General features: G+C 38.1%; 1 protein-coding gene across 3 annotated transcripts in view; it reads right to left on the reverse strand.

Annotated features, from left to right (window-relative positions):
- The window catches only part of UVRAG (UV radiation resistance associated), an 83,647-nt gene that overhangs the window by 40,585 nt on the left and 28,818 nt on the right, over positions 1–14,244 (reverse strand). For all 3 annotated transcript variants that reach the window (XR_003249677.1, XR_003249678.1, XM_026040959.1), the window contains exons 7-12: positions 6,632–6,737; positions 4,131–4,257; positions 3,616–3,700; positions 3,036–3,123; positions 2,385–2,445; positions 439–604 (exon numbers count right to left, since the gene is read on the reverse strand). Coding sequence is in view for 1 of the 3 variants with exons in the window: in XM_026040959.1 (XP_025896744.1) it covers positions 439–604; positions 2,385–2,445; positions 3,036–3,123; positions 3,616–3,700; positions 4,131–4,257; positions 6,632–6,737 (633 nt within the window). In the remaining 2 variants the exon portion in view is untranslated. The remainder of the gene's footprint in view (positions 1–438; positions 605–2,384; positions 2,446–3,035; positions 3,124–3,615; positions 3,701–4,130; positions 4,258–6,631; positions 6,738–14,244) is intronic.

Genomic DNA, 14,244 nt, shown 5'->3' on the forward strand with positions numbered 1-14,244 from the left:
ATGTGGAGAGTGGATTTAAGGACAGCAAGACAATTTCCTACCCTACACGGTAAAAGACAAAATTTTAGACAAGATGTAGGGCCACCGAATATTAAGTTAAATTCATCAGTAGATTAATTACATTGTTTCTGCTTTTTTTTTTTTTTTTTTTTTTTTAAACCAGGGATTTTAACAAAATGCCACCCTGGTATGTGGCATCTACAGTCTATTCCCACAGCCAGTAGCTACACACAAAAGGTATTTCCATACTGCAGCCACAGCTCACATGTACAAGGCACTATTTATATTTTTATACCGTTTTATAAATGCAGTCAATGCCTACCAGCAGACCTAGACCAACAAAATAAGACAGACTACTAGAAAACAGAATTCCAGCATCAGACCAGAAACTATTTTACACAAATATTAAGTGCCTAAGTACCTCTATATCATACTTACTCTCGCTCCTTCTCTGTCAGTTTGTCGTTGATGTTATCTTTGATTGTAGACCTGGAGCCCTTGTGAATTATGGGATACCTGAGTGGCACTTGTAAGAAGTAGGATATCATTGAGACCAAATGAGCTGTGTAGCCCAGGGCAACAGCAATGCTCCCGTCATCTTTTGCTGCCAAGAATGAAAATCCATTATTTAACCAGTTGAATCTCAMCGGAAACTCAAATGTTTGTTCTTATAGCACAAAGCAGGATAAAGCTGATGAAACCATCAAATGTTGCAACTTAATGGGCTTAAATCTAAAATAGACCATTTGGTGATTGTTGGTATCTTTCAGAAAACACATGATGGCCAAGTTGTCCTTCTAGCTTTACACTTCAAAATTATAAGTTAAGTCTTAAAGTCTGGTGGACAGAGAAGGGGAAGTAGAGAAATGTTCTTTCACTTCTCCCTAAGACAAAACTTAAGTCTTAAGCCTTCTGTGTTTCTCTAGATGCAGTTGCCATTTCACGAAGGTCAGAAAAGATGTACTCCACTAACTTTATTCATTAGGGAGATCAATTAGAGACACTGAACGCCAACATTTAAGCTCTGTTCCCTGCCAGAACTGGAAGAGCTTGGATTAACTCACTGTTTAAAACCATTGCCATCAAACTGGCATTTAACATTCCAGCTTGAAGTTTCCCCTGATGGGAATGCACATCTCTTTCTACTGAAATTGCTTGAAATTGCATCCTCTTTTACAAAGAATGTGACTTATAGAAGGACTTATTTCAGCATCTTTTGAAAATTAACTCCTTAATATACAGACAACAAACATTCTTTTGGACACATGGGCCACCAACTAAACTGAGGTCCTCTAAGCAAAGCATTCAGTGATGCTTAACATATATGAAATCATATCGAGCTCTAGAACAAAACGTGTTACATGGATTTAATAATTACACCCTTTTCTAATCAGATGTTCTATTAAAAGATGTTTAACACTTGTAGCAAACCTCTTTTGATGATCTTTTTAAGTGTAATTTTCTATTAGCAATTTACATATAAGAAATCAAGTAAGTGCTTTGAGTTTAACTCCACATTTCACTGAAATGGATACTAGGTCTTTCTTTCCTGTAATACAATATTATTACTATTTCTYGAGTGGTTTTAAAAGAATTTCTAAAGGCTGTAAACAGCAATAAACTGCCAATAGGCCAAAAGTGCATACTACTGGTTCTCAGGAATTACAAAACTGCAAACTTAGCGCAACCAGCAAACTGATGCAATAAACTGACCTTTGTCAGACTATTAAATTAATTCATATTAAAGGTCCTACCCTCCATTATTATAACATTTATTATACACACTATTATCACAATTATTACAGAACATTTTTAGGAAGTGTTAGATAACTGAGGGTTTTTTTTTGCTCGAGAAACAACCTGCCTGAGAGAAAATGACTGCTAGAAGCAAGACATTCACAAGTGGAATTTAATAAATCTCCAATCGATATCAAACATTTGCAAATAAATGCCTGCATGCAGTTACCTATACAGCTGTTACACTGGCAGGCATACATATTTCTGCAACAGGATAACGTAGACTGTTGAAAGAGTTGGCTACTGAAATACTGCTATACAAAATAAGGAGTTGCTTGCARGACAGTTTTAAAATCCTACTGAAGTTACTTTTTTAGGACACAGCAATTCTTGCACATTAGCTGATCAAGATCTGGACAACCCATTCCAGTATCTGGTTAAATAATCTTAAAATACAGAAACACTTCTGCAAGAATCAGTAGCAAAACCCTCTGTGCTAGCTAGTAACAAGAATAAAAAACATAAGATTAAAATATAATCTAGGTCTTTTCAAAGCACAAATTTTATCCTTAAGCTACTGTTTACTTAATTTAAACAAGTTTAGATCAGTGTCAAGTGTAAGTGTTAAATTAAGAATATCCAGATACCTTGAAAGTCTTCAGAATTGGGCAGCTTGACTCCACAAACAAAGTAATCCTTTTGATCATTCTGTAAATTCAAAAATCAACAGTAGAAATTGAAACAGGATGATTCCCAGAAAATAAAAAAACTTGTATAAAATCATATGACAATAAAGCAAGCATTTTTTTAAAAAAAAGAGTAAGTCAAAATCCAGAAGGCCAAATGCTCTTTTTTCTACACTAAACTCAGAAAAAAATAATAGAGAAATGCATATTTCTCTAAAGAGAGCTTCATTTTAATCAACTCCTCATATAAAGGGCTTAAGAGTTCARTCTTTCAGCAAGTGCTGTGCAATCTGCTAAAATTTAGTTAACATACTGTCAYTTTTATTTTAAATAATTACACATGAAATTATTACTACATATGCAGTAAGTTATAGCTAAACACACACATATACATTCCACTTGGATAGTAGTGACTATTTAAGAGATGTTAGATGTTAGCATGAGATAGTTCTCTTCTTAGGAGGTTTAAAACTGYAACATGATGTAAAGATGGAAAAGTGACAGGAGTAGAGAGCATGTTTCATCAGGAAGAGAACAGAGCTTTGCTTTAGGTGCAAGAAATGTGAAATTCTTTTCCACTTGAGGCTGTTTTTTGGAAAATCTGAAACATACCAAATCAATAGGGTAGATATAGGACAGCTCTGTCAGCAGTTGCTTGCATCGAATAGTCAGCTGGGCATTCGTCTTCAAGAACAATTCCCTTCAAGAAAAAGGAACCCAAAACCATTAGATACCTCAAAATTTTGAGTAGACAAATGAAGCCCTTGCATCTCCTCTGCATCACCCCAGCCAGTATTTCCCCTGCCATCAGAAAGCTAGGTAACKTCACAAGGATAATTACAGAAGATGCAGGTTTCTTCATTTGTGCTTGGGTGTATATCATATTCCAGGCATATTCAGACTAACACCATGAAGTATTACAAAGCAGTGATGCATAACACAGAAGGCCTATGACAGCCTACAGGTGCAACACAGCATCTGTTTTCTTCTATTTCARTTAATTCCAGTCTTGCCATTGTTAATTCCCACTTCAGACAACAAGAAATTAATACAGAGATTTCTTAATAGAAGTCTTGGGGTGACAACAGGGAGAATTTGGTGCAACAAAAGTCCAAGCCAAATGCCTTATTTACAAGYCCTCTATTTCCTTTCCAATTGCAGGCAAGCAGAAAGCACCCGTGAGTCCTTTTACCTCTTAGCAGTGCATTCCTTCCTTAATTCATGCAAGGATTCATTATGCTCTTGAAGCTTCTGGTATTCTGTCTGAAATACATTTTCTGTACAACAGGAAAAAAATATATAGTATCAGGCATTTTCTTAACTATCTGACATTCCCACAGCAGATATTACATAAATTTTGGCATTGACCTTCCAACTATTTTTAGGTGCTCTTTTTCCATGTTATACAGCCAAACTGGGAAGCAACAGTGCAGGATAAACATCTGTCTTCGTGCACTGTTCACCCTTCAGCAGCCAAATACCACCACCAAGACCTCATTTTCTTTTAACACCCATTCCCCTCATGTCTCCAACAGAGCAGTTCAGTTAAGGCAGCTCAAGGACTTGCACAGCAAACATTTCATTTTTAGTAAAAGCTCTGTATTTTAGATTCATTTGGAAAATTCAAAATTTCAAAAGACCAAACACCTACACAGCTCTGCTTTATACAACAATGCAGATGAGAAACAGAAGTATTTCTATACCCACCTCTTTCATGCAAATTATTTTGCTGCTTATGCAGTAAGGCTACTTCTTGACCCAGGGCCTTCTTCTGCCTCTCCAGTTCATTATGTAGCACCAGGATCTTCAACTGTAAACATTCACTCTTCTTTTTCTATCAGAGGAAAAACTGAAGATTAATTCTTTAAAAGTTATTCTGCACACAAACTTTTCTATAACCAGGGCAACAGAATGGGAAGGGGGAAAAAGAGCATCTGAAAAAGCATAACTGAACCAAATAGGTTACGAAAAGCAATAAATTATTAAAGATCCTAAATCAGTTCACTGCTCTGGATGAGAGAAATTCAGCTCCATCCTGCAAGACTCATTCCTCCTATGAGGCTGCATCTCCTCCCCTGTGTGTGCTCACTGATTCAGCCTGGCCCAGGGCAGAAAGCAGGAGAGGTAGGAGGAATTTTTTTGCTGGACAAGGATAAAAAGACTAATAGCAGAGAGTTAATGGCATGGGAATTGTTCCTTGGCAAAAGGTTTGGTAGCAACAGGAGACACAAGCAATCCAGAGCCTACATTAAACTGAAGCATGTTTTGGAAAAAGCCATCTCTGAGCTATGTGATTATATTAGTTTTCCGACCTCAGACTAACAAGAAAAGGCTACAGAAGGAAGGTGCACACATAGCAGGGAATAGATTATGCCATTATATACAATTATGTTTGAAGAAACCTTCCTCTGGAAGTCACAGAATAGCTCCCTTATCTATTCTACCTTTTTCCTGCATATTTAAAAAGCAGCTGCTCTGTTCTTTGCTGCATTTTGTGTATTTTCCCAATGAACCAGGAAAATTCATCATTAGGAAACTGTATTGCTATGCATGTAATAAAGGACAATTTTCTTTAAATACAGTTTTAAGAAATACATGCCAAATGTTCCAGATATTTGAGAGTAACTGAAAATGGATTCAAAATGGACAAGAACTTACATTCATTCAGTCAAGTTGTGCCTCTGGTACAACTCAAAATATGAAGGGGCATCAGCCAGACCTACCTGTAAGTCTTGCATAGGTACTAACAGACACTGTCATTTTGCATAACTCAACAAGTTTTTCCTTTCTAAGGAATAAGTCTAAGGAAATGCTGTTTCTTCAACTTTAGCTGCATGTAGAAAAGTCCGTTTTTGCTGAGCTTTTCCTTCCACCTCATTTTCACTTTGGTTACATATGTAGACTCAGCACTCTGGTTCAAGTCCCCAGCAGGAAACATGACTCAGTATTAAGGTATGAAACTCCATTTCACACATTTATAGAGGCATGGCAGCCTCCTGATTGCTGCCCTAGACCAGGTGCTTCGGTGAGCACAGGAGAGGAGATGCAGCCCATGGGARGAATGAGTCCTGCAGTACAAAGCCCAGGAAGCCCAAACAAGTTTCCACTGCTAAAACAAGGAAAGCACAGAACCAATGYTTTATACCACAGAGCATTTTACTAAGAGGTTGCATTATGTGTGCGACCTTTGTCATTTTGGATTCTTCATATAGTTCTGCTTACACGTATTTATAAAGGAAGCTCTTTCCTTGGGGTTTTGGGTTCCCCAGGACAAGAAGGATCTGGAGCTGCTGGAGAGAGTCCAGCCAAGGGCTTCAAGGGTGATCAGGGGCCTGGAACATCTGCCCTGTAAGGAAAGGCTGAGGGAGCTGGGCCTGTTCAGCCTGGAGAAGAGAAGGCTGAGGGGAGATCTGAGCAGTGTCTATAAGGGAGGGAGGAAAGGGAGGAAATGAGGAAGATGGGGCCGGCCTCTTTTCAGCAGTGGCCATTGAGGAAACTAGAGGAAATGGCCACAAACCGAAGCACCAAAGCTCTGCAGGAACTTAAAGAGAAATTTCTTAACAGTGAGGGTGACAGAGCCTTGGGACAGGCTGCCCAAAGAGGTTGTGGAGTCTCCTCCTTTGGAGATCTTCAAAACCCGCTTGGACGCAGCCCTGTGCCACATGCTGTAGGTGACCCTCTGTGTGCAGGAGGATTGGACTAGACAACCTCTACAAGTCCCTTCCAACCTCAAGGATTCTATGATTGCAAAATCTAGCACAATTAATATTTAAACCAAAGGTGTTGCTTCCATGAGAGCTTTTGCATGAATCCCATTCACCCAATGGGCATCAGGTGCAAGAAGGTAGAGCTAGTAAAAATCACCTAACTAAATCCTAACTAAAGAGAACTACTTGTTCTCTTCAAGATTAACTCAAATTGTTAAGAGTTTGTCTGTCCTGATAAACAGCTTCCATTCACTGTGAAATATCTGTGCTTTTATAGCATAGAAAAAATGCTATACAAAGGTACGTCAGAAATAGTATAAGCAATTAATCTGCATCAGGAACACATATAAATGTAAAACCCATTACACCACCCCCCTTAGGTAAGCTTCCGCTTAAGGTGGAAAGGTTTAAAATTGATGTTAAAAAATACTTATGGTTAAGGCTCATGAGCTATGCACTTTAGTAAAACTATAGAAAAAAGGGTTGGGATGACAAACATACCAGTTCATTGCTTGTAGATGTACATCTCAGCTTTTCTTCAATCTCCCTTCCTATTTTTTGGACAGTTACCTGAGTCTGTTTAATTGCACACTGGGCTCTGTGAAGCCTGTAAAGAAGAGAGAAGTTACAGCTCTATTAAGGATCCCCTGCATGCTTTCTAACAGCAACAGCATCAGTTACCTCCAAAAGAACAGAGGTAGCACCAATTCAGATCATTACCATCTAGTTTGAAATGAAATAAAGGAGAATTATAAATTGCACTGCCTATAAAAGACTATCCCAGGTGAAACAGCAAGTCCAAAATCTATAAAGTACCAGATTCCCTAAATTTAATAGAGGCTAAAGGTGTAGAGCTACAGGAGACAACATGGGTAACTAATTATAAGGTTCTCATGAAGTATCTATTAAGTCATAGCATGGTTGATAACATAAGACATGGCAGTTATTGTGAGCAATTCTGTCACTAGCCAGCCAAAAAACAGGCATCTTTTAGATAAGATACGACCACTCTGCCAACAGCATCAACCACCTTTAGTATTTCCAATACACTATGGTCCTCTTGGCACTGAAAATATAAACTTCTTAATTAAATCAAGTTTGGAGTAGGGAATAGAAAATGATTAGGTGTTTATGATCATTTAGTTTGGCTTTGGGGTGAAAAAAGAAAACATCAGTCACTGTATTTGTCAGAAAGATACTCTGAGGACAGTACTGGCAAAACACAACTGAAAAAACATTAATGTGTCCCTTAGGATTACGGAGTATTGCAGTGCGAACCTAGAACTCAATATATTATTTGGAAGAATAGGAAGTGATCTAAAGTTGCAGAATACAGCTTTTAAGGCATGCAAAAAAAGTTTACTCTTCYATTCACAGTTTCTTAATTGTTAATGTCTTCTCCTTTCATAACAACTTACTTTCAGCAGCTTTACTACTAGAGTAAATACTTGATTGAAGGTCCAGGCAGCAGAGCAATAAGGGATCAACAGATAACTCAGCCCATRCAACACAAAGTGTAGGTTTTGCCAAGTCATCACCTACCTAGCAGAGCAAAATTCTGAGTATGCTTCAATGGCCATTTCTTTTAGCAAAAATTAAAGYTCCCTGCCACAACAAAATAATGATTAAGATTAAAGCAAGGCTAAGAATCAAGAATCAGTGCATTACAGCATACAGAAGAGGACGCTCAGGCTCTTTCCTCTTACATTGCTTCATCTCTTCCAGTTTTACCCAAGCAATGGAAGTACTGCTAAATAAAATCCGTAATGCTCTGCATTAAGACTAGGAAATAACATATATGGGTAAAAAAACTCTTATTCTTTCCCATATCATCCCTTTCATCATCCCTTTCAACATCCCATCCCTGACCAAGGGCACAAATATTAACATCATACTGCAACTTCAGCCACCTGAGCTCATCAGTCCAATAAAGGAAGAAGAGATACAGACCGAGAAAAGCAAATATTAAGCAAGGTCACTATCATTTAGGACCTTCCCATGTTATAAACTCAAGGAGAATTCTTTTAGAAGCACCATCTTTAGTTCTTTTACACTATTGCTTCTCCTATACCCTACTTTCCATTCTCTGTAATGGAAACAAAGAYCTTGTTTCAAATTATACTAAACGGTACCTTCACTTTCCAGAGTGTTTTTTACAGCTCCTCAGACTGCTCATAGCACCACAGAAYTGTCACTTCACCATGTAAAGTCATTTGAGGTCTTCAAAATTTCCCTCCACCTCCTTCTTTGAACTGGCCCCAAATTCTCATTACCTGTAGGGGATTTTCCACACTTTCTGTAGCTTAGCACATTAAAGCGATTTTCAGATGTGCTCCAAGAAGAAAAAAAAGGAAACCACCATCTAAACTGAGCAGCACAGCACTGCTGGCTGTTAACAGYAATAAATAAATAAATAAAAATGGGGAATTGCTGAGGCCAACATCACAGGGTCACTCAAGGGCTCAATYTGACATTCCCTCTAGAGKACGACCACCTCAAAAACGCTGATGTCCTACTGAGAACTATTTTAATACCTACCAYCTTCAGCAAGACCTCTCGGGGTTTTCAGCCATGAAACATGCAGTACACATGTCGTTCACCCTTCCTTAATGTCACTGAAAGCTCTGCCATCACRTCACAGAGCAGGCTCTTGGTTTTCTTACTTCAACAGTTTCCAGCTTGCACTTTCCTGAAAGCCAGGAACACTTTTTCCTTTCTAGACATTACCAAGCCTAACTTAAAGCTCAAATAGCTAGCACTTACAGAGAAATAATAGTAAGAGGGAAATTCCCTTTTCTCTCTCCTTCATCTAATTTTGTACTGGAATATTAGTACTCTTTATTTAGCCTGTCAGGTAATTAAGGAATAGGCTGAATAAAGTCTTTGATTCATGCCATTCCAGCAGCAAAAAAAAAGTTGAAAATCCAATGAAAGAGCATTTACATAACTGATATAATTGTTATAGGGTCTTCACAGCTCTTCACACTGATTTGCCCAATACTCAACTAACAATCTACAATATTTTATAAGAAGTTTAAGTACTTTTATCCAAGTCTCAGGATAAGGTACAGATATCTATGAGGGCTCTTAAGCCTTAATTCCTTAGGATATTTCTTCAATTTGGTGAATACATCTCTGTAAAGGCACAGATCTCTAATCTATACTGACTGTTGTAAGGAACAATTGAATGATCAAGACTTTTTAATTAAGAAATGCCTTTCTCAGCTAAATATTACCCAGTCATTCCTTTCAGGACAGAAAAAGCCTTCAGTTAAATGTGGCTCTCTTAACAAACCACAGTGCCATTTCCATTGAGTCAACCACTGTCATAAAATTTTCATTCTTGTAACCCCAGCATGTTAACTGATGTCCTGAGAATTGAAAATGGTAACAGTAAGATCATGTTAAGCTTTCCAAAATSAATTCAGTGACATCCTTTTACAAAAATAGGAAATATCAATGAAAATTTGCCTCTCCCACCCAAAAAGCCCCCAGTATAGGCACCTGGCAGTCCCTGGACATCCAGAAGGAATACAAACCAACTCATAAGAATTCATTTCAGCTTGGAAATTCAGCCTGGAAATTTTGTGCCTCACTTTTGCACGCACAAGACAGACTTCAGTGGAATCACTTACAATTACACCAATGAATGGTGAGCAGCTAATTTAGGCTATAAACTTGGTTTAAGGGTTGGATAAGTATTAAAGTTTGGATACAATTAACAAATAGAAGTTGCAACACTAATTGCCTGCGGACTGTTTCCATTGCTAGCTTGAACACACGTCCCAAGCTCCAGCCTAAAGTTAGCACAGCTTGTGCTTTGAGTACAATTCCCCTCAGTTTAGTAATTCACTATTATGAGCCAACCAAAGGCATAATCTATAAGCTATCAGCCAATAAAGAATTCTTCCTATATCTTTTTTTTTTTTAATTAAAATTAGCACTTACAGAGCTCTTTCAGAACTAATTCATGGCTTCAAGAGGCCACTGGCCTGCTACCAAATTTCCTTCAGCAGTAAGGAAAGCCAAGCCAATTACAGCTGAAACCCAAGACTTTTTAAAGAGATAGTTTAGCCAACAGTGTCGTCATGCAGTTGTCTGCAAGCTGTTCTAGGGGCTCTGCAGCAGTTTGCAGTCCTTGTAGGCCAGGAGCAGGATAAATGAACAGAACTGTGACAAGATTTACTGCTCTTGCTTGGGGCCCCCTAAGAGGTGGGATGGTCCAAGATCAGGTGAGTTCCATGCTGATGCCTGGAGAAGCACTGGAAAATAAAGCAGATATTCAAATTTCTTTAGAGAAGGAGGGGTATCTTGCAATACATTGGGGATGGAGAACTCTGAAGCTATTGCTCTACCTCCAATCTCAAATCACTTCCTTTGGTGGAGAGTGGAGCTGAGAAGTAAGAAAACACTCTCCTAGTCCAAGGAAGTGTGAAATGCAATGGGAAAGATACCCCAAAACTTTAGCCATGCATCATAATCTAGGAACAAAAAAAAAATGACCCAGCAAGAACCTAGAGGCAGAAATTCAACATCTCCCTCTTCTTTACTTGCTAGCCCACATCTCAGCAATCTGGGAACTATTTGGGGGCTTCCTTCTATCCAGTAAAGATGCATTTAGGTCTGAACTAAAATCCAACAAAAACTGACTTAGCAGTCAGATTTGACAATTCTAGCATAAAATGTTTGGTCAGGAAAAGTTGAGCAACTTCTCATCTTTGCAAATCTTTGCAGCTGGATTAAACACAGGTACCAATTTGAAAAAAAAAGAGGTGCAAAGGTTCAGACTTCATTACACGACTGCTTAGCAATAACTTCCTGGTCTTGTTTGCAGATCAGGAGTTCTTTCAAGCTTCTCAAAGGCTGGAGAATGCAATAACACCAAAAAAGTTGACTTTGTAACTTGGAAATGTACTTTAACAACCTATTTGCTCTCTTCCAACTTGTAGTAAGGTTGAGGTAAGGTTTGAAGGATCAGATGAACTACTTTAAGAGTAGTGCACTGATGTGCACTGATGTATCCAGCAACTAAGATGTCCCCTCTCGATCATGAATTATTCCCCTGATTTACTACTTCACATATTAAGTATGTTCCTGGCTGCCATCTTTAAAAATARTAATAATAATAGATCACCATCTGTGACAGATCAAGCTAAATACTTCATTTAGTAAAGCAACTGAAAGCTGGAGTGTATTCACAGTTGTGAATATGAGCTAACATATGCTTATATTTATATTAATGAAAGTCTCAACTTTATTAGACATTTGACAAACGACTTTAGTTCTATCATGTATTCCAAATATCTATTTGTTTCTAACAGACACATCTGGATTTTTCATGAACAAAACTTTAAGCCATAAATACATCAATTAATTACAACCATCACATACTACAGCTACTTCTCACAAGAAAAAATAAGCGTCTCTGGTCATATTTGCCAGAACGATCTTAGTTTACAATAAGCCTAAATTTAACCTGAGAATTACTACTGGGGATTTAGAAAATAGAACAGAACTCTTCTGGCAGAGAAAGATGTAGCCTCCTGGAAGTACAATACACACTCCTATTATTAAAAAAGCAAAACCCTCCTATTAAATGCAGAAAATGGCTGTATTTATTTCTTTATTTTAGCCTAGAAAGTAGATTATGGAGAGTGCCAGCCAGTTACAAGACGCACATATTTTACACGGCCCCTATAGCCATCGTTTGCTACATCCCACCTTCCCACAAGAAAGGTTTTCCTGATTTATGATCGTATACTCCCTTCCTTAGTTTCTTCAGAAATCTAGGTCTATAATTTGTCAAAGCTGATGGAAGGCAAGAAAAGACACTAGGGAGGGTAGAACTGAAAATAAGACTCCTGACTTGCTCACTTGTGATACTACAGCACTGACCTGCACGGGCTTGAGGAGTCTCACAACACGGTGCTGTTGAAGCAGGTTTTTCCCATAGTCTTTTCAAACAACTTTGAATCATGACAAGTGAGCAAGACTTGAACAAACGAGGTTCTGAATAATCAGGACATGAGGACATCATTACAGGATATGGTCTGAGCAATTCACACCCCCACAGAASAGGAAAAATGTGTTTATCAGACTACCAACAATGCATTGGTACCTCTCTGYTTCGAGGATCCTCAAAGTCAATCCTCTAGCCAATTCCAATTGGCTAGAACCAGGTCTGCTTAAATACACAGGGCACAGAGAGAGGGTCTTAAAATTAAGCATGATTTTTTCTTTCCTCCCCATAGAAATGAAGCTTTCTCGATGTATTTCTAGTTCTCTTGCATTCTCTTGTACACACAAATAAGCCCTCAGGCTAGTAGAGGCTCATARCTTGACAAATATTTATGATAAATATGAATTAAGCTTTTTTCTTTTTTTAACACTAGGATTCATAAATTTGCTATTATAGAAACCATCACCAGTGCAACAAACAATCACACTGGAGATGTTTTGTATAGCAGGAAGGTAAATTACATATACATTTCCTGAGGGCATGAACACATGAAGRCAACTTCTACCAGAAGCATGCCAGTAACACTGGTAGATTCTGCTTCCCCTCCACAACCACATAACCTGCGAACAAGTTTTCAGATGCATTTTAATACTTTTATTGAAGCAGTAAGTGAATTGAGAAATTTAAAAAACCACTGTATTAATTCTCACTTAAAATGCAACATTGACTTTCCCTGATATTGTTATGCATTTGAGACATGACTTAAGTCTTTGCTAAGGTTGAAAGATGAAATGATCAGTAGCTTATTGTTCTAAAAACATTATGATCACGCCTTGGACAAAGTCATCACAAAGGTAAAGAAAAAGTATAATTCCTCTCCAAATCATGCTTTTAGAATACTTTCATGTAAGCTGCTAAAAATGGGTTTAAGTGACATGCTGTTTTTCCTTTATGGCAGTCAAGCCACAGAAAGGACGAAGACTAGATTATGATTTTTAATAAAATACAAAACACGTCACCACTTCACTATTAGGATGCAATTTGATTGCTGTCACAACTAAAACAGCAGAATAAAGCCACTTTTGAACTTCTGAAACTGAATTTGATCCAGAATCAGCAATATCCCTGCTATATTTGTGCTAAAATTTTGCTACTACAGAAAGGTTTTATTCAACGTGTTAGCTGTCAACATCTAACATGTTAGGGAAAGCTAAAGATAAGACTAGTAGCCAAGGAAGACTACCAACCTTGTGCTTGCTTCAGGGTACAGAAAAATACCTCTTCTGCTTCATGGACTGTTTCAACTTGCTTCAACCTGCCCTCTCTTCTACCCATTTGGCCAAAGTCAAGCTTAGAAGTAGACTCTTCTGATGACTGATTAACTTTAGCTTCCATAAAGCTTAGCAGAGTAAGACTCAAATCCCTGGAAACAGATTTGTCCTACAATCTGATCCTATAGATTAAAGCCTCAAAAGAGCCTCAAAAACACTGAAATATGAGTTTCAACCCCCATCACTACTTCCCAGAAATATAACACACTCCAGTTTCAAACCATCTAACCAAGGCAAATCACCTTCGTTAGGCTCTTCATCCATTTTAGTGTTGTTTATTAATATATAGAGGGTCATTCATGAGGTCAGATTACAGTTCCTATTTATACTGGCCTTAGGCCACCTGAGGTTTCATGTCCCTGCCACCTCTTGGCTGCCTGCACAGCAAGGAGAGCCAGGCTTTCCAGGTGAAAGGCTTTCCTAGTTAAAAACATCAAATCTGGTCATTACAGAAGAGTGTCACACTTTCTTCTTTTTTAATTTCATCAGTAAAACCATAGTTGTAATAGAATTATTTAGCTACTGCACTCACATCACTTCTATTCCCCATATCTTTGGCATCTACACCACTTCTACTCTGCATCTGGAAGGACAGCTTTTAGCTGCCACCAGCTTTAATAACTGGGGGGGAAATGTGATTTAGAAGTTAATTAGATTAGGCTGTTCTATGGTCTTATTCCCCATAAACCTAACCTAATATTAGCCTTAAGGTAGGAATAGCTGCTTATAGATAGGCTGCACCATAAAAATTTTACTGACCTACTGCAGAACAGGACAGCAGATATTCCTGCATGGTCAAAGAACGATACATCTTGAGCTGCCTC

Source organism: Nothoprocta perdicaria, unplaced genomic scaffold, assembly GCF_003342845.1.
Source record: "Nothoprocta perdicaria isolate Ctin4 unplaced genomic scaffold, notPer1 scaffold_271, whole genome shotgun sequence".
Taxonomy (NCBI): Eukaryota; Metazoa; Chordata; class Aves; order Tinamiformes; family Tinamidae; genus Nothoprocta; species Nothoprocta perdicaria.